Source organism: Microtus pennsylvanicus, chromosome X (genome assembly GCF_037038515.1).
Source record: "Microtus pennsylvanicus isolate mMicPen1 chromosome X, mMicPen1.hap1, whole genome shotgun sequence".
In the NCBI taxonomy this organism is placed as follows: Eukaryota; Metazoa; Chordata; class Mammalia; order Rodentia; family Cricetidae; genus Microtus; species Microtus pennsylvanicus.
This window is the reverse complement of record NC_134601.1, coordinates 109652283-109671337: the sequence shown is the minus strand read 5'-3', so window position 1 is coordinate 109671337 and position 19055 is coordinate 109652283. Positions and strand designations below refer to the sequence as shown.

At 38.2% G+C, this 19055-nt stretch overlaps 1 protein-coding gene across 2 annotated transcripts; it reads right to left on the bottom strand.

The window, feature by feature from the left end:
- Window positions 1-597: 597 nt before the first annotated feature.
- Window positions 598-14938, bottom strand: LOC142841103 (probasin-like). Of its 2 annotated transcripts, none has more exons than XM_075957852.1 (7): window positions 14823-14938; window positions 13033-13172; window positions 10229-10296; window positions 8063-8173; window positions 6145-6246; window positions 5335-5362; window positions 598-959 (listed from the first exon to the last, which is right to left on the bottom strand). In XM_075957852.1, the coding sequence occupies exons 1-7, from the start codon at window positions 14901-14903 to the stop codon at window positions 956-958; spliced, it is 534 nt and encodes a 177-aa protein (XP_075813967.1). In that variant the 5' UTR covers window positions 14904-14938; the 3' UTR covers window positions 598-955. The 2 variants fall into 2 exon arrangements, with proteins under 2 accessions (XP_075813967.1, XP_075813969.1); XM_075957854.1 differs by lacking the exon at window positions 14823-14938 and adding an exon at window positions 10597-10717 and having other exon boundaries at window positions 13033-13168.
- Window positions 14939-19055: the final 4117 nt, after the last annotated feature.

Sequence of the window (19055 nt, the reverse complement as noted above, 5' to 3'; positions counted from 1 at the left end):
ATGCAGGAATGATGAAATTCTTGTGTGTGTGTGTGTGTGTGTGTGTGTGTGTGTGTGTGTGTATAGTTGAACACCTGTGCTTGTGGATGCACGTGTGTGCATCTGAACATCGATGGACAAAGAACAAAGTCAGATGTCATCTTTCATTCTTTAATGCACATCCATCTTATTTTTTTGTTATGGTGTCTCACTGGCCTGTGATTTTTTTAAGTAGTCTAGGCTCACTCCTGGTGACATCAGAGAATTCATCTGTTTCAACCTCCCTCCTTGGTGCTGAATTTACAGACATGGCCCACCATAGAGCTTTTCACATGTATTCTAAGAATTGAACACAGGGCTTTACCCTTGCATGGTAGACACTTTAACAAATGAGCTACACCCTGATCCCTGAAATTGTTCTTAATACAAAATTATCTGATATTATTAATCCATACTTGAATAAGATTTCTGTTCTCTCTCTGTGTCTGTCTCTCTCTCTGTCTCTCTCTGTCTCTCTCTCTCTCTCTGTGTGTGTGTGTGTGTAATCTGTGTGCAGTGCTCAAGGACTCCAGAAGAGGGTACCAGGTTCCCCGAAACTACAGTTGTGAGCTGCTCAATGTGGGCACTAATAATAGAACATATTTCCTCTGGAAGAGCAGCAAGCACTCTTAACCTTCAATCAATCTATCCAACCCTCCTCTCCTTTTAAAAAAGTCCAATAGATACTTATGTGCATTGTGCTTTAGCTTTCTTTCTTCAAAGAAGTGTATGCAAGTGAAAAAATTTATTTAAATATTCAAAGATGCACTAACCCTGATTAGAACACAGGAAAGGACAGATGAAAGAGAAAATATGAAGACAGGAATTGTAATATACAGTAAATAGGGAGATGTGATCTTCTAAGAGAAAAGAAGCTCCATCTTCATATTGATGTTTCAGGCTTCAGGAAGGATTTATTGGAAAATTCCTGATGCTGTCATCTGTAAGGTTGGAACAGAATTATTTAATATATTTAAGATAGTAATGCATGATATTTGATGAGAGTGGAAAATACAAGAAATACAAGATATTAAAGAGACAAGATGTATCATGCAAAAACATTTTACAGGACTTTGTATGTTTGATAATATACATGAATTTTTAATTGAAATGTCCTATATATGGAAAAGTTTAATATGATAAATGATCTTACATCAAGACCTAAATTGGGATTTCTTAGAACTTATATAGTTATGTACTTATTTGAGTCCATAGTTTCTATGAATCTAAACTAATATAATTGCTTGTTTCACGGTTCTTTCACATTGAGGTTTACCCCATGTACCCTACAGCAGGAATCTCACTCAAAGTCCCAGACTGACTCTCAGAGGAAGACTAGAGGTAGAACTTGCATTCCCCAACACTGGGCCCATAGACGAGAATTCCATTTCAACACTAGTAAGAATTAGTCACCTTCTGGATATTGTCAATGTCTCCACTGAAAGAAGGAAAATGACCTAAACTAAGTATATATAACTCAATAAAGAGACAGAATTGCTAAAGAATAAACAAACTGGGAAAAGTGGATCTTAAGATGTGGAGAAATGGCCCTGGAGCCTTCCCTCTCATCCTGCAAAAACCTCAACTCCAAATGAATTGAGAACTGTGATGTAAGACCTGGTAGTCTGAAACTGATAGAGGAGAAAGCAAGAAGTGTACTTTGATCATAGGCACAGATGTGAACTTTCTGAATTGGCGTGGGATAATTGTCTGTATTCTGTCAATTATATTTTAATAAATGCTGATTGGCCAGGCAGGAAGTATAGGTGGGAAAACCAGACAGGAAGTAGAGGTAGAGCAAAGAGAACAGGAGTATTCTGGGAAGAAGGGAGCTCTTCCGCCACTCCTGCCCAAATCACCAAAGAAGCAGGATGTGACCTGCCCCACTGAAAAATGTACTGAGCCATGTGGCTAACATAGATAAGGTTAATGGGTTAATATAAGTTACAAGAGCTAATAAAAATCCTGAGCCAATGGGCCAATCAGTTTATAATCTTATGAAGACCTCTGAGTGATTTTCTTTTTTTCATTTTTATTTATTTTTATATTAATTAATTAATTAAAGATTTCTGTCTCTTTCCTGCCACTGCCTCCCATTTCCCTCCCCCTCCCCAGGTCAAGTCCCCCTCCCTCGTCAGCCCAAAGAGCAATCAGGGTTCCCTGCCCTGTGGGAAGTCCAAGGACCACCCACCTCCATCCAGGTCTAGTAAGGTGAGCATCCAAACTGCCTAGGCTCCCCTAAAGCCAGTACGTGCAGTGGGATCAAAAATCTATTGCCATTGATCTTGAGTTCTCAGTAGTCCTCATTGTCTGCTATGTTCAGCAAGTCCGGTTTTATCCCAGACTTTTTCAGACCCAGGCCAGCTGGCCTTGGTGAGTTCCCAATAGAACATTCCCATTCTCTCAGTGTGTGGGTGCACCCCTTGTGGTCCCGAGTTCCTTGCTCGTGCTCTCTCTCCTTCTGCTCCTGATTTGGACCATGAGATTTTTGTCCGGTGCTCCAATGTGGGTCTCTGTCTCTGTCTACTTTCATCGCCTGATGAAGGTTAATATTCAGGAGGATGCCTATATGTTTTTCTTTGGGTTCTCCTTATTTAGCTTCTCTAGGATCACTAATTATAGGCTCAATGTCCTTTGTTTATGGCTAGAAACCAAATATGAGTGAGACCATCCCATGTTCCTCTTTTTGGGTCTGGCTTACCTCACTCAGGATAGTGTTTTCTATTTCCATCCATTTGCATGCAAAATTCACAAAGTCCTTCTTTTTTACTGCTGAGTAGTACTCTAATATGTATATATGTGATTTTCTCTGGAACTAAATGACTGGGGGACGGGGCGGTACAGAAACCCCAACAAGCACCAGGCCCTCATGTTACACTGAATAGGATTTTTGTGGCAAAGAAGTAAGAACAGAAATAGTCAAATATTGTGGAATTAAAAACTATAGCAAAGCAAGCTGTCAATTAAATGCAGAGTCATCCTAGGTAATGTAGATCTTTTCCAGCTACACATCTAATGGAGGATTAATGTCTCCAATATACAAAGAACTTAAAACAAACAAATAAAACACCGTAAACCTTAAACAAACAAAAAATTCAAAAACCTGAAACAGAATTTCCATATGACCCAGCTATACCATTTCTAGATATGTGCCCAAAGGACTTTAATATTTCTTACAGAGACCCTTGAATATCCATGCTCATTGCAGCAAAGTTCATAATAGCTAGAAATTAATCTAGATGTCCATCAACTGATGAATGTATAAGGAAAGTGTTGTAGTATATAAAATGGAATATTACTCAGCCATAGAGAAAAATGAAATTTTTAAGTAAATAGAGGAAGCTGGAAAATATTATGTTCAAGGAGATCAACCAGGCTCAGAAAGACAAACTGTGTATGTTATTTAACTTGTTGATTTTAGAATTGTACTTTTTATTTTGTATGTTTAATTTGGAGTATGTATGGAAGCCAGGTAATTAGAAACAGGTCATTAGGGACAGACCCGTCAAGGGAGGAGAGATAGTTAAATGCAATTAAAATGAAAGTATAAAGAAGAATACTGGTGCGGGAAGGTTCAATCACAAAGTAGAATGTAAAATGGCAAAATCAGGGCATGATGGAAGGTTTAATTAAAATGAAGGGTTATTAAAAATTCATATGGGGAAAAAAGGAAAAAAAATCATATGGAAACCTATGACCTTGTAACAAAAGTGTAAAGTATAATTAAAATGGAAAATGGAACACAGGTGACAGACAAGATTAGAGGTGGCATGCTGTGGGTTAAAGGAGCAGATGTAGATGTGGTTGGGCCATAGGTAAGAACAGAGGTAGGGTGGGTCAACCAAAACTACAGAAATCTACTAGTTTGTAAGCTAATTAAAATGTAGCATAAAACAAGAGAGTTTCATTAGAGGAACCCTGCAAAGACACAGTACTGTTTCCAGACGATGTGGATTTTTCAATGAAAATCTCATTTCCAGTTATGGGGTACCACCTTATCATTTATAAGTAAAGGGAGGTCCTAGAGTCACCAAAACAACTTGATTATTGCTGTATCTCTTGGTTGTTTACCATAACTAAATGGTAAGACACCATTGCTGAAGACACTACATGCTGTGGTTGTAGGGCATCAAGAAACCAATCTCAAATAAACTAGAAAACTCTCTCCATGCTGGCTGGCTTCTACAGTACTTGGAGGTACTCTGTAGGGTGTGTATATGGCAGTAAGACATTGATGATGTCACCATGATGACCCTGCATGCTATAAAAGCAGCTTTATGCTCACTGGTGCAATAAAAGACATCCTAGGGGAACCAACCACTTTCTGATTGGATTTGATGCCAACTCCATGGGAGAGCTCTCATGTCTAGAGAAGAATAGGAGTAGGTGTGGGTTTCTATTGTAATTTTTGTCAAAAGCCCAAGACAATGGAGATCATGGAGCCTAAGGGGAAGATCAGTGGTGATAAACTGTCCTGTTTCCAAGCTATCATCTTAAAAAATACTCATAGATTTATGCTGCCTTAAACTTTGGTCAAGTCCATTTTTTACTTTGTTTTTATTTTTTATTTTTAGACAGAGACTCTAGCTGTCTTGGAGCTCACTATATAGAACAGGCTAACCTCAAACTCACAGAGATTAATCTCCCACGTATTGGAATTAAAGGTGTATGACTCCAAAACTGGCCTCACATCGACTTTTTACAATGAGGAGTGGTTCATTCATAGCTGGTCAAAATGCCGAGGATAAGTGACAGTGGATGCTCAGCCATCAGTGGTCACCCGGGTTGGAAGGAGAGCTGTGAAATTCTGTTTTCTGAACACAACATGGCTGTTACAATCATGAGAGCTCACAGCAACCATGATCATCTGCACAAGGCCCAGGTAAGATAAAGCCAGTCAATAGTCTAGAATGGAGTGGAGTGGGGAGGGGCTCAGGAGTATCCACCCCTAACTAGAGGCTATTGACATTTGATGGCTTCAGGGGAGGAAGGATCTTTTTTTTCTCTAAGGGTGTGGCCCCTGGTACATTACACTGCCCATGCCTCCTGGGATGGCCTCATCCCCATTCATAAATAGCACTAATTGGACTTATGTAGAGAATAATAATAATGATAATAATAGTAATAATTTTAAAAGCCACAAAGTATAGAAGAACATATATTGGTGGGTCTTGAGGATAGTTGGAGGGATTGTGTGTGTGGGGAGTGGATAGGATCAAAATATATACATATATGAAAAGTTAAACAACAAATGAAGTATTATTAAAAAACAGAAATGAATTAGACATCAAGATATAAAATGAGCTAAACACTCACCTAGTCTTGATCTTCTTTGGACAGGTGTCTGCAAGAAAGTGAAAATGGAAAAATGATATTATTTTTACTATAATATTATTATTATCAAAGTAATATATTATTTTAATATAATAATATTTAAAGCAATACATTATTTTAACATAATATTAATAATATCATTACTATATATGTGCTATTTTTATGGAAGTGCAGAAAGAAAAGCCATGTTTTGAGTAGAATATCTGTACAGAGGATAGTAGGAGTCAAGTTTCATTACATATAGAATTTCTTAAAGATTTAGTTATCATGTATACAACATTTGGCCTCCATGTATGCCTGCAGGCCAGAAGAGGGTACCAGATCTCATTACAGATGGTTGTGAGCCACCATGTGGTTGAACTCAGGACCTCTGGAAGAGCAGTTAGTGATCTTAACCTCTGAGCCATCTCTCCAGCCCCCTCATATAGAATTTTTTATGTTCATGGTTCATTGTTGTGTCCATGGTCATGTGAGTTCACCTGTGTGCAGTCCATGCATATATAGGCAAGAGGCTGACTTTTAAACATCTTCCTTATTCATCCTACATATTTTTAGTTTTAAAACAAGATCTTTCAGTTATATTTGTTGTTAGAAAGCTCCAGGACTCCTTCTGTCCTCACCCCTTCCTAGCTCTGGTGTTCTTGGCTTTCTACATGGGATCCAAACTCAGGTATTCATGCTTGTGTGCACTTTCCCCCAGAGCCATTTTCCAATACCCCAGATAATTAAAAAAATAACATTTATTATAAAATGTAACATGAAAAGTCACACACACTCAGGTTGCTATTTTACCTGTGTCCAGGACACGTTGTACATTCTCATCCTCAATGCCAATTTCCTCCACAAAGTCCATATACTGTGTCATCTCATCCTTAGTCAGTTGTTTGGCTTTTGCTGCATTTCATGGTGTATAAGGAAGAAGATGGCACAACATTAGCTCCAGCACATTAATAAAATACTTTTCAATGCTGAGTCTCCTGGAGGAGCCAAAGCACAATATTACTCCCATTTCTCCCATTAGATTGATAACGAGAAACTATGTCCTTCTGAGAAATGAAAATACTGTGTGGATCCCAGGATGTAACATGCCATGTTCTCTTGTTCTTGTAATATCGACAGTTTTTTTTGAGGGGGGTGTAGACTTCAATATACCAAACTCCTACACAGCCTCCAAAGCAATTGCAGAAAACAATGACTGAGTAGTAGCATTTTTACTATCATAACTATATGTCATTATATTGTTTCCATTTATATTCTAGAATCCATTCTTACTGGTTCTTGATGCTTTCTTAGATTGCTGAACCAACTGATCTGAAATCATCATAAATATTAGAGGGGTGACATTTGACTCAGTGGTTAAGAATGGGTAAGAACCTACATTCAGTTCCCAGCACACACATAGTGTTGCACGACCAGATCTAATGCCATCTTATGGCTATCATATGCACCAAGAATGCACATGGTACACCTAAATGTGGGTAAGACACTTGTACGCATAAAAAAAATAAACCTTTGCTAATGAGTAACATGCCCCCATGAAATATAATCCCTTCATAGTAACTTAAGAAATAAAGGTTCAATTCTGGTAGGAAATGAGGGTCTTATACAATATACTCCAGTGCCTTTGATGGCAGGATTAGGAATTTGTCAGCTCAAGAGGGTTTGCATCTATGAGAAACTGACAGAATCCAGTACAATCAGATTTCAGGCTACGTGATAATTAAGATTTGCGAGTCAGGATTTGTAAAGTAGAAACAATAATGCTGAAAGCCAGGATTTTCAGTTGACATGAATTCAAACAACAAACCCACTTAATGTGGTCAAGCAATATTTCAATTCCTGCTTTGTTAGAAAATGGAAATCCCAGACTACACTGACATGAGACTTGGCATGATGATTGGTTGATGTGTAATTCAGAAATGCTGGAAAAAAATGTGTGGAAATTTTATTAAAATCTTCTATGTCTCAACAGAAGAAGCATGTATTTATTTTTTAACAGATAAACTTTTAATATTTCAATTTCATTGTTCAATATTCTCACCGAATGCTTTTACAAAAATAATTTACGGCAGAGAAGGGTTTATTTCTGCAGTAAATTTCCTGGTTATAGCCCATTCCAGTGGGAAAAATTTGGGGGAGCTGACACACTACATCCATAGTCAGAGAGCAAAGAATGCAAGAATATGTGCTTGTGTCTGTCCAGATCTTTCTAGCCTGATATATTTTAGGATGGTCTGTCTAGGAAATGATGCTGACTACAGTGAGAAAAGCCCTGCTTGTGTCAATCATTATTCAAGACACTCACACAGACATGCCTACAGGCTGGTCTGATTAAGAAATCTCTCACTAAGACCCTTTCTGGAGGATTCTGGGTTGTGTCAGTTGATAGTTGAAGCTCACAGAACATCATCTCCCTGCCAGGATATGGTGCTGTCCACAGTGGGTGGAGCCTTCTTATGTCAATAATCAATAAAGACACCCCCATAGGCCAGTCGGCTGTGGGAAATCCCCCACTCAGACCCTTTCCAGGGGATTTTGGGTTGTGCTAAGTTTTTTCGTTAAAGCTGTCCATCACCGTTTCAGCGGTTTATCAACATGAAGAACAGAGTCAGATGTACAAACATACTTTGAATTTTGTACACAGCAATGTGCACTCACCCAAGTCCTTGAACAACATACTTGGATGATGAGTTCCATGTGTGAGACTCACCCAGAATTCCAGCTACTCGTGTGACTTTCCCTGTACGGTCCTTGTTAAAATAATGAAACAACAATATCTTCTCATTCACCATCTTTACCATGAATGTTGTTTTTCCTTCATCTGAGATAGATAAGAAATATACATATAAATAATATAATGATTACAAGATGAATGTCCAGGCTCATTCACAATGCATCTTTATCAATGTATACATGGATTATAGGTCTCTGGCCCATAATATTCTGCTCCATGTGTTGCAACCAGTCAAGACAGACAGGGAATTAAGAAAACAAATTTATACTTCTGCTTTAAGATATGAAACATAAGCCGGGCGGTGGTGGCGCACGCCTTTAATCCCAGCACTCGGGAGGCAGAGGCAGGCAGATCTCTGTGAGTTCGAGGCCAGCCTTGGTCCAGGACAGGAACCAAAAAAGCTACGGAGAAACCCTGTCTCGAAAATTCAAAAAAAAAAAGATATGAAACATATCTCATATCTCATAGTTACCTAGAAATATTTAGAACCTATATTGATTTGGGATAGCAATATTCCTGATACCAGGATGTGTAGGTGCACAGAAGGTATCATTACTGCAATCCTTTTACTTTCTGAGGATATCTGTATGATTATATGCATATACATACATGTGCATGCTTTTTCATGAATCCTATTAAATTTAATTGTAGAATAATCTACATATATATACATATTGAGAAAAGCTGTATGATTATATAATATATAATATTATATAATATATAGTAACACACACACACATATATATATATGCATTTTCATTGATCCTATTATATTTAGTGGTACAGTTATTTAACTTTACCTATTCTTTAGACACATGACAGAGAAACAAGAGAGATGCCACAGCAATTTCCTCCAAACCAGAACATTCTGTATTGGGAGCTCATGAGATTCAAGAAGTAAATAACCCAAGAAACTCAGGAAGTTTTTTTGAAAAGAACAACTTTCAGTAGGCCACTCCACAAAGTTATGGAAAACAGCAAACAGCTGTTGACAGAGGAGTCTTTGACTAGCCCAGCTGCCTGTTAGCTTTACACACAGCTCCAGAGATGCAGCTTCTAGGAGAGTCACCCACTCTTCAGGGGTGGGCTCCTTAGGAATGCAGCCATATTTGAGTCACACATACTCTTGTAAGTGACTTCAGTACACCCACTGGTTTACTAACATTTCTTGTTAAAGAGGGGAAGGGACAGACATAAGACCCTCCCGAGTGATATGATGACTGTTCCTTCTCATGTCAGTGGTAAGTCATTTTCGTTCCGAGACCCTGGTTGGTTTGAAACTTGCTATGTAGACCGGGCTGGCCTCAAACTCACAGAATGTCTCCTGAAATTACATAATACACAAAAGGGGGTGAGATTTTTGGTGAGGTATCTGCATGTGAGTTGAGTCTGCTCCTGTATTTAAGTCCAATAAACTCACTGATAAACTGAGCTAAAGTCGGTGGCATGTGTGGTCTGTCTGTTTTATTGAATTGGGCTAAATCGACTATTTATGGTGGAATACAAAATAATAAAAGGATTCTTAACACCTGTTTTAGGACAAATTAAACTGATTCATTATTTATAAGTGGATCTCTGCATATTTTAGGTCATACTCCTGAATTAAAAAGATAGGACTATTCATGACGATTACACTTATATACTGTAAATAATTTTTTATCCCCAATAAAATTGTTAAATTTAGTTAGTTCATAATTATGCATTACAAGATTCATTTTTGAAAATTTCTGGGAGTCATTTTAATCAATGATAAAATCCTAGTTTTTATTTCGCATCATTTTTTTAAGTGCTCAAATCACTTTTTGATTCTTTTAACCATTCTTAGATTCATGTCTGTGATTTAGTTTAGGCCTAAAGCTACAGGAGGGAAGTGTGCCTGGTACAAACACAGTTTAATGTTTTAAAATGTCACCTAAGAACAAAACCAAAACCAAATAGCAACAACCATAACAGCAAAACAAAGTCTGCTATTAGATCCAAAACGACAAGGAAGAAATTGAAGGGGCTTTCTCCAAAATTGCATTTTTAATTTGTAGAGATGTTTGCACTGGAATGTAGATATCCAGATATGCAAAATACAACTAAGATTGTGAATTAAAAAAAAATTAGGGTCATGCGTTTGCCCTGGAATCATCTACTCACACTGTGCCTGGTAAAATTCTTGCCTTTTCTTTCCTATGATTTCATACTTCTGGCAGTCGTTCCCTCTCCTGAAAAACAAATGCATGGATGTTGTCTTATTTTGGATTGCTCCAGAGTCCTGATTTTGGATTCTACATGAATGACAGGACAGTTTAATGCTAACCACATTTTCATCTGTAGATCTGTCATAAGCACACGTTGTTGTATGACATCATCTCTAAATATAATCAATAGCATACTTAAATGTCATCAATAACCCTGTTTGGGGTTTGCAGGTATCTTTGATGGTACAGAATCAGTTCCTCTATTTGACACTTGTCACCTGTCCTGACCCCTGACCAATGAATGACCTTGGAACTTGATCTCACCTCCACTCACCAAGCCCTGGGATGTTGGCCATATAGGGCCACACCTGTGTGCTGAGGATGGAGTCCTGGGATCTGTGGTACATGCTGGGCCACAGTTGAATCCCCAATACCCAAAGAACAACTATTGATAAAAGAAAAAAAAACAAAATAGTGACCAAAGGTTCCACCCCAATTTGAAATGAGAAATGTTTGTAGACATTGGATTAATAGGGTATGAGGTCACCTGGTACAGAGTACAATGCAGCATCCTCCATACACTATAGTCTAATTTCCATATTTACACTGCAATCACGTTTTAAAATTTTCCTTTCATAAATATCACTGATCTTATAGATTCTGTAGCAGCAATTGCCTTGTGAATTTAAATAGCCTCAAAATCAGCCTTCAGTTGTTTTCTGAGATTTAGATTGGGATGTCCATTGACTTATTAGGAGATCCGTAGAGTCACAAGAATGGCCATGTATTTGCATCTACATTCACTTACCAGAGGTCCATGTGATGATTAGCTGACAGCCACAGTTTAGATTTGTCTTTATCTTATAAAAATGGGAATAATTGGGCAGAAGAGATGGCTCAGCCATTAAAGGCTAGGCTCACAAACAAAAAGATAAAAGATAGAACTAACAGTTTAGATTGGGGATGTAGTTCCATAATGCCTGTTGAAAGTCTTGGGGTCCATTTTCAGTGCTTTAAGAAATATCGTTTGTATCTGGAATGGTGACCCCTTCAGCACTGTTATTTTTGATCAGTATTGTTTTAGCTAGCCTGGGTCTTTTCTGGTTCCATATGAATTTTAGGATATTTTATAGTCTTTCCTGAGGAAAAGCCCTCCCTCCCCCAAAACCACTTGGTTTTTAAATACCAAGTGATTGCCCTGAGATCATATTTATACAATAGCAGTATATGAAATGAACATGTTATATTTGTATATGTAAGACCATATGTGTATATGAACAATTGAAGAAAAGGGAACATAAGATTTGAGAGAAACCAAGGGAGGAGAGTATATCAGAAGCTTTGGAGGGAGAAAAGGGAAGGAGGAAATAAGTATGTTTTAGTTAAAAAAGTATTTAAAAAATAAAAATTTTATCTCTCTTTCAACATGTTAATGTGTTCACCTAATTGATTTTGAACTGTTGCTCTTTTAAATTATTTCAGGTGTGTTAAATTTAAATATCAAGCCAAGTATTTTGTATTGCTTGTCATCCTAACACTTGGGACACTGATGCAGGAGAGGAGGTTCAATGCCATTCTCAAAAGTAATAATAATAAAAAAGAAACTTAAAAAATTAGGCTGCATGTGGTGGTACATAATTTTGATCTCAGCAATCAGGAGGTAGGGTCAGGCACATCTCTGAGCTTGAGGCCAGCCTGGTCTACAGAGCAAGTTCCAGGATAGTCAGAAAAATTTTGTCTTGAAAAACCAACATACATAATAAATAAAAAGTTAAAAAGTTTGTTTTCTATTCTGTGTTGAGTTCAAAGCCAGCATGATATACAGAGACTCTGTATCAGAAAACTGATATTATAAATAAATCATTAATGAATGAAAAGTTTCAAATATAAACTACATTTGATAAAAACTTCCACGATCACAGATCGATGTATATCCTCAATGGATAATTTCACGTATATCCAGATAGTTTAAAAGCACTGAAATTATTATTTGAAACAATTTACCTTCTTCCCAACAGTGTTTTTGAGCACTGATAAATAGAAAATTAAACAATCGTAATGTATATTTTTTGATATTGTGTTATGCTGTTTAACTTCCCCTAGGAGCTGGTTTTGAACATAGGGATTCCCACATGCATTTTACAACTTAATGTGTTTTTCTTTGATCACCCCAGATAGATGGGTCTGTTATCTATTTATGTATTATTTATATCTACCTACCTACCTACCTATGTATGTATGTATGTATGTATGTATTTATCTGCCTATCTATCTATTATCTATACACTTATATATCTGCTATCTATCTATCTATCTATCTATCTATCTATCTATCTATCTATCATCTATCTATCTATCTATCTATCTATCTATCTATCTATCTATCCATCTATCTGTCTATCTATCTGTATGTCTGTATATATATCATGTATCTAATTATTATCTATCTACTTCCATATGCATGTATCACCTATGTACTGATATATCTATTATCTATGTATTTATATGCCATCTATATGTAATTATCATCTACCTTTTGATATTTATTATTTTACTTTGGCTTGTCACACACTCAATAAACTCATTCTAAATTAAAGTATGGCTGTCATATGTGATTTTTTGGCTCATACAGAGCAACATGATTTAAGAATCCTTATTTGGTGCTGTTGGTGTTCACTGACATGAATGTTGACTGAGAACATCATGTTTCTCTGCTGACATCCCACAACCTGGATAGTTCTATTTTGTTTTATATCTTACTTGACATAAAAATAGAGGTAGATTTGCTTGCATTTCTTCCCACATTCAATGCGACGAAAGTAGGTTCTCAAGGGTGAGCCTTCTTTTATCTTCTCGACAGAACTAGAAGCTAAGTAAACAGTTTGCCAATTCCCTTCAATCTGGAAAAAAAAGTGGCTTTGAAAACAAGCAGTTGAGAGTAGGGGATAGTTTAGTAACCTGGGACTCGGCTTGAACGGGGTAAACCATGACTTGGCCTTGTAATAATGCATTAGGTGGCTTAGCTTCTTTATGTTTGTACATATTCTGAGCAATGAACCTAATAATGATTTTATCCCCTCCCACTTGTTTCAGGCTACTCACAAACCCCTCTTTGAATAATGGTATAGAGTTCCGCATATATCAATCTTTTCTCTTCCCTACTCATCTGGGTCAGGCTACTCTCATACCCATCTGTGAACAATTGTGTAGTAATCTTCACATAAGAACCCATGAATAACTCCCTTCCCACCTGCATTTGGCTACTCATACATCTCTCTCTGAAGATGGTGTAGGATTTCCCAAAGCCCTAGCAATGATCAAGTCTGAACAGTTTTCATTCAAGTATATTCTCAATGTATTCAGGTAGGAAGAATAGACACACTGATCTGGTTTTGAGTGTATGTCCAGTAAGACAAAAACATGCTTTTCAAATAACTTTACCCTACTTGTCACTTAATGCTTCTGTGTAATATTGGGCATATGTATGATTGTGGTAAAGGGCAAATGCTGTTGGAGAAATAAATGATTTAATCTGTTAATCAAAATAAAAAAGGACCTTTAGTAACCAGCTTGTTTGCCTTTGGGATCCCTGGATGAGATGCACATAATAACTTGGGGCCCTTGAGTCCTGTCAGTCATGTGGCCTACTGTCAATCTTGGAAATGTGTTTGTCTGTAATCTGAACTCTTGCTTGAATTAAGTCATCTTGATTTTTCTGCAGATCTGTGTGAGTCCTACTTTTAAATTTTGGATAACAGGCCAAAGTAAATAGTGGCCACTGCAAACAGAAACATTAGTACAATTCAGCCTCTTTCAATTATTTTATTATATCCATCACCATGGTTTCCATTTGTTCATGGGAAGAGGGACAGGAGTAGAAATGTCAAAGAGATGAAGGTGTACATATTTTAGTAGAAAGTTGAACTCACCCTTGGTGCAAGACTGATGGACATTCTCTCTTTGTCTCTCTTTCCATGTCTCTCTCAGTGTCTCTTTTGGTTTCTGTCTCTAGCTCTCTGAAAAACCACTCTTTATTCCATTCTCTCTCTCTGCCACTCTCCACAGAGACATAAAGAATACTTACTTCCAAAACATTCTTCCCTCTCTCCCATCTCTCTCCACACAAACACACACTGAAAACTTACCTTTAGAAGCATTAATCTGTGTCTTTCTCTCTTTATCTCTTAGCCTCTTTATTTCTCTAGGTCTCTATCCCCAAAAACCATCTTTAAGACTATTTTCTCTCTTTCTTTCTTTCTACTCTCACAAGTATAGAATGCTAACTTCCAGAGCATTCTACTTTCTGTTTCTGTCCCTCTGTTTTTTTTTTCTTTCAGAAAACCAGCCATTAGACTACTCCTATGTCACTCTCCACTCCCAGACATAGAAAATACCAACTTTCCCCTCTTTGTCTTTCTGCCTCTTTCTCTCTGTCTGTCTTGCCCCACGGTCCCCCATGCCTCTCTCTGTGTCTTCTTGTCTCTCTGCCCGTGTCTGTCTCTGACAAGAACACCCGCCCCCCACAGCCCCATCCCATGCACGCCTACTACCTTCTTTTTGAGATTTTTATTCATCATCACACTGGAGACACCGAGCAGATTGAGCATAAGCAGGAGGATGGCGACCTTCATTGTGTGTGAGTGACTGTGTCTGCCCTGCAGGTGCCCAGAGCACACTGATTGATAAGGCTCAGAGTCACCTCCTTGCCTTTTATAGCAGCCTTTCAGAATGATTGGCTGGAGCAGTGTCCAGCATCCTAGTTGGCAGTTGTGTGCTGGTGTTGACATTGGGTCATTTACTATGCAAATTGGTTCCTGGAGAACTTCACTAGGGATGGATAATTAATTTTTATTATCAGTTTCTGATGCTTGATTGCTGTCCCATGTTTCAGATAGATTTTTATTCATTGACTTTATGTGCCTATTAAGAAAACGGAAGACAAAACCCAAGATGATATCATGTTATTTTAACTGGAAGGGGCACTGTTAAAACTTGATTTTGAAACTTAAAACTTACATGTAGCTGATAGTTACACAAAAATACAATTTCTCATCTCTACTTGGACTTTATTTTCTGGGCACAACCAGTTCCTATATTTTTGTAAACCTATGTGTGGATTTCTCCAAACTGAACCTTTTTATGTGTTGTGCCAATCAACATTTTAGAATCTATTCCCTATTATCTTTTTCGCCAATCAGATATTGGGGGAAGAATACTGAGTCTTACCATTTTTCAATCATGTTTTCAACACCCATGAACTTGAACCATGAATGAAATATTGGTAATACTACGGAGGCTCGAATGCACTTGTGGATACACCACTAATGTAGGCTCAAATCACATTGTTGACATGACCAATGACATGGCGTTTAACCAACAGAAAGAGAACTCACATTTGTTTGTGGAACTCGAGGTTCTAGCCCTTGTCTATTTACACATGGAGCACACAGTCTTGATTCCCAGAATAAGATTTTGCTTTTGTAGATATAATTTAATGTTCTTTTTTTACATACCATCACTTAAATTTAAAAGCCTTTCAATCATGAAAAAATCTAGAAAGCTTATTATATAGTCAGGGTATATGTGGTTAATAATTTTATACTTTCTTCTTTGTTTTGAGTGCATGTGTGTATAACTTGGGTGTTTAGGCTCAGGTTTCCAGACCTGGCAGCAATCACCTCTACTTGAAGGGTCATTTCACGAGCCCCAGGATTCAGGAGCCTGTGCTCATGAAACTTTTGGGCAATGCAATCCTTTCACATATTAGAATCTATCAGTCTGAAGGTTGAGATTCAATATTAAACTTGTGACTTCTTAATAGTGTTTAATATAAAATAATAGAAGCATGTGTAATTTAAAGCAGCTAGATAAGGAGATGTCTGGTTTTGACTTCTGCATCCATTTGCACTTGAAAAAAATCATGAAAATATTGACTGCAATTAATTTGATTTTTAGTCATATATGCAATCAAATGTCCTTACTAGTTTACTTGTACAATGTGTTTTAAAATTTTAATTTATTATTTATTTTGTACATGGGACTGGATAAGTTCATACACTGGCATGTGTGTGGATGCCAGAATATTAACTGGTTGGAACTGATTCTCACTTTCTACTAAGTGGGTCATAAAGATTGTACTTAGTTATCATTACCTAGCTGCATCACATCTCAAGAATAAAGTTCTTAAATACAATTTGGAAATCATCAAGATGTATACTACAGTGCAAAAATTATCCAAGTCAATATGTCTTTTCCTTTTTTAATTTTGATGTCTCTGGTGCTCATTGGAGCACTACAAAAATAAAGTTGTGAAAATAGAAAGAGCAACCTACAGAAGGAAAGTTTATTGGAGATCACTGTGTCAGAGGTATGAGGTTCCATCACCATCATGGCAGTAGCTGGAGCCAAAAACTGAGGGTTCATATCTTGATGCATAAGTGAAAAACAGAGCAAATAAAAATGATGCAAGACTTTGAAACCTCAAATCCCTTCACCCAGTGACATATTTCCTCTAGCAAGGCCAAGCTGCATCAACTACTGGAGATCAAGAATTAAAAGGGGTGGGGATGGTATTGATCAAAATATATTATGTGCCCTACTTGCTCTTTTTATAACCAAACACTGCTACCTGCAGGGACTAACCCAAAGGGTACACAAAGAAATAGAATCTGGAAGATGGATGTGTTCCACTTTGCAGAATTTGGAAAATTAAAATATGTACATTACACCATTGACACTTATTCAGGCTTTCAATGGGCAACTGCTTTAAGCTCAGAAAAGGCTGATTCAGTAATCATACATTTATTAGAAGTTATGGCTGTCATGAGTATACCTGCACAAATAAAGACAGATAGTGGTCCAGCTTATGTCTCTAGGAAAATGAAATGGTTTTTAGCTTATTATAATATTAAGCATGGGGCAGGAGCCCGGAAACAGAGGACAGACATTTCCCGACCCCCTTCACTCCCCGGTCATTTGGCAGGGGCTGCTCCCCTCTGGTAAGGCCTCTGTCTCGCTAACCCATCACAGTTTGCACCCAGGAACCTCCTCCCTTCTTCCTCCCTTCCACAGGGCCACAAGATCTGCCAGCTCAGCCTGTTTGGGCACTGGGATGGAGTGCTGAGGGCATCGGGGCAGGTGGGAGTTCCTTTGCTTCAATAGCCCGCCTGCAACAAGGTAGGCCTTTTGTCAGGAGGTCCCTGGCGAGCAAGGGAACCTGATACTGTTCCAGAAGACCCATCAGAGGGGTGAGTGTGTTCTTGACCCGTGGCAGGAGCCTGGAAATGGAGCATGGACATTCCCTGACCCCCTTCACTCCCTGGTCATTCGGCAGAAGCTGCTCCCCTCTGCTAAGGCCTCTCTCTCCCTAACCCATCCCAGCTTGTACCCAGAAACCTCCTCCCTTCTTCCTCCCTTCCGTGAGGCCACAAGATCTGCCAGTTCAGCCTGTTTGGGCACTGGGATGGGGTGCTGAGGGCAAGGGGGCAGGTGGGAGTTCCTTTGCTTCAATAGCCTGCCTGCAACAAGGTAGGCCTTTTGTCAGAAAGGTCCCTGGCCAGCAAGGGAACCTGATCCTGTTCCATAAGATCCATTGGATAGCATTTGAAGGAAGAGATGGGCAGGTGCCAAGGCAAGAATTCCTCCACCAATCTGAAAAACAACATGAAAACATCAGAACCCAGTGATCTTACAACAGAAGGTCTTGAACACCCTAATCCAGAAGAAGGGGAAAAATGACATAATGAAAGTGATAGAGTTCATTAAACAACATGTAAAAAATGCCGTTATAGAAATGGATGAGAAGTATAACAAAAAGTTTGAAGAAATGAATAAATACATAAATGATACCCTGGGAAACCAAGAAAAAAACAATCAAACAGGTAATGGAAACAGTTCAAGAACTGAAAACCGAAATGGAGGCAAGGAAGAAAACACAAACCGAGGGCCGACTGGATATGGAAAATCTAGGTCAACAAACAGAGACTACAGAAACAAGCATAATCAATAGAATACAAGAGATAGAAGAAAGAATCTCAGACTCTGAAGACACCATAGAGAAAATAAATGCACGGATCAAAGAAAACAGCAAATCCAACAAATTCTCATCAAAAACATTCAGGAAATATGGGACACAATAAAAAGACCAAACCTTGCGGGCCCATATTTCGATATGGCACAAAAGCCATTAGCCCTGTCCGAGCTGACCACGTACCTCTGCAGACAAGCTGTCTCTGCCCTTAACAAAGGCCAGGATGCCTGCTCCTAGCTTCTTTTGTTAAAATGTGGATTACCTGAGAAGAGATGTTTGACTGAAGCTGATGACTTAAGAGTTCAGATATTTGGTGCTTCCTTCCTTTTGTAATTTGGAAGGATGCCTTATAGAGATGCTAATTCAGGGCCTACCTGACTGCTAGATGTGGATGTGACTTGAGCCAGGCACCTGGTTGCCTAGGTAATGGCGTAATGTGTTTTCCCCCTTCCCCGCTCAATTTGGTGTGGGTATATAAAATGTTTGGAGAATAAACGGCGATCTGGCCATTTCCATGATGATGGTGTAAGCTGTCGGTTCTTTTCCTCGCGACTCCGTTCCAGCCAGTTGAAGGAATTAGGGAATGTATGTTGGACCCTCACGGGCCACGACAAAACCTAAGAATAATAGGGATAGAAGAAGAAGAATTACAGCTCAAAGGCCCAGAAAATATATTTAACAAAATTATGGAAGAAAACTTTCCCAACATAAAGAAAGATATTCCTATAAATATTCAAGAAGCATACAGAACACC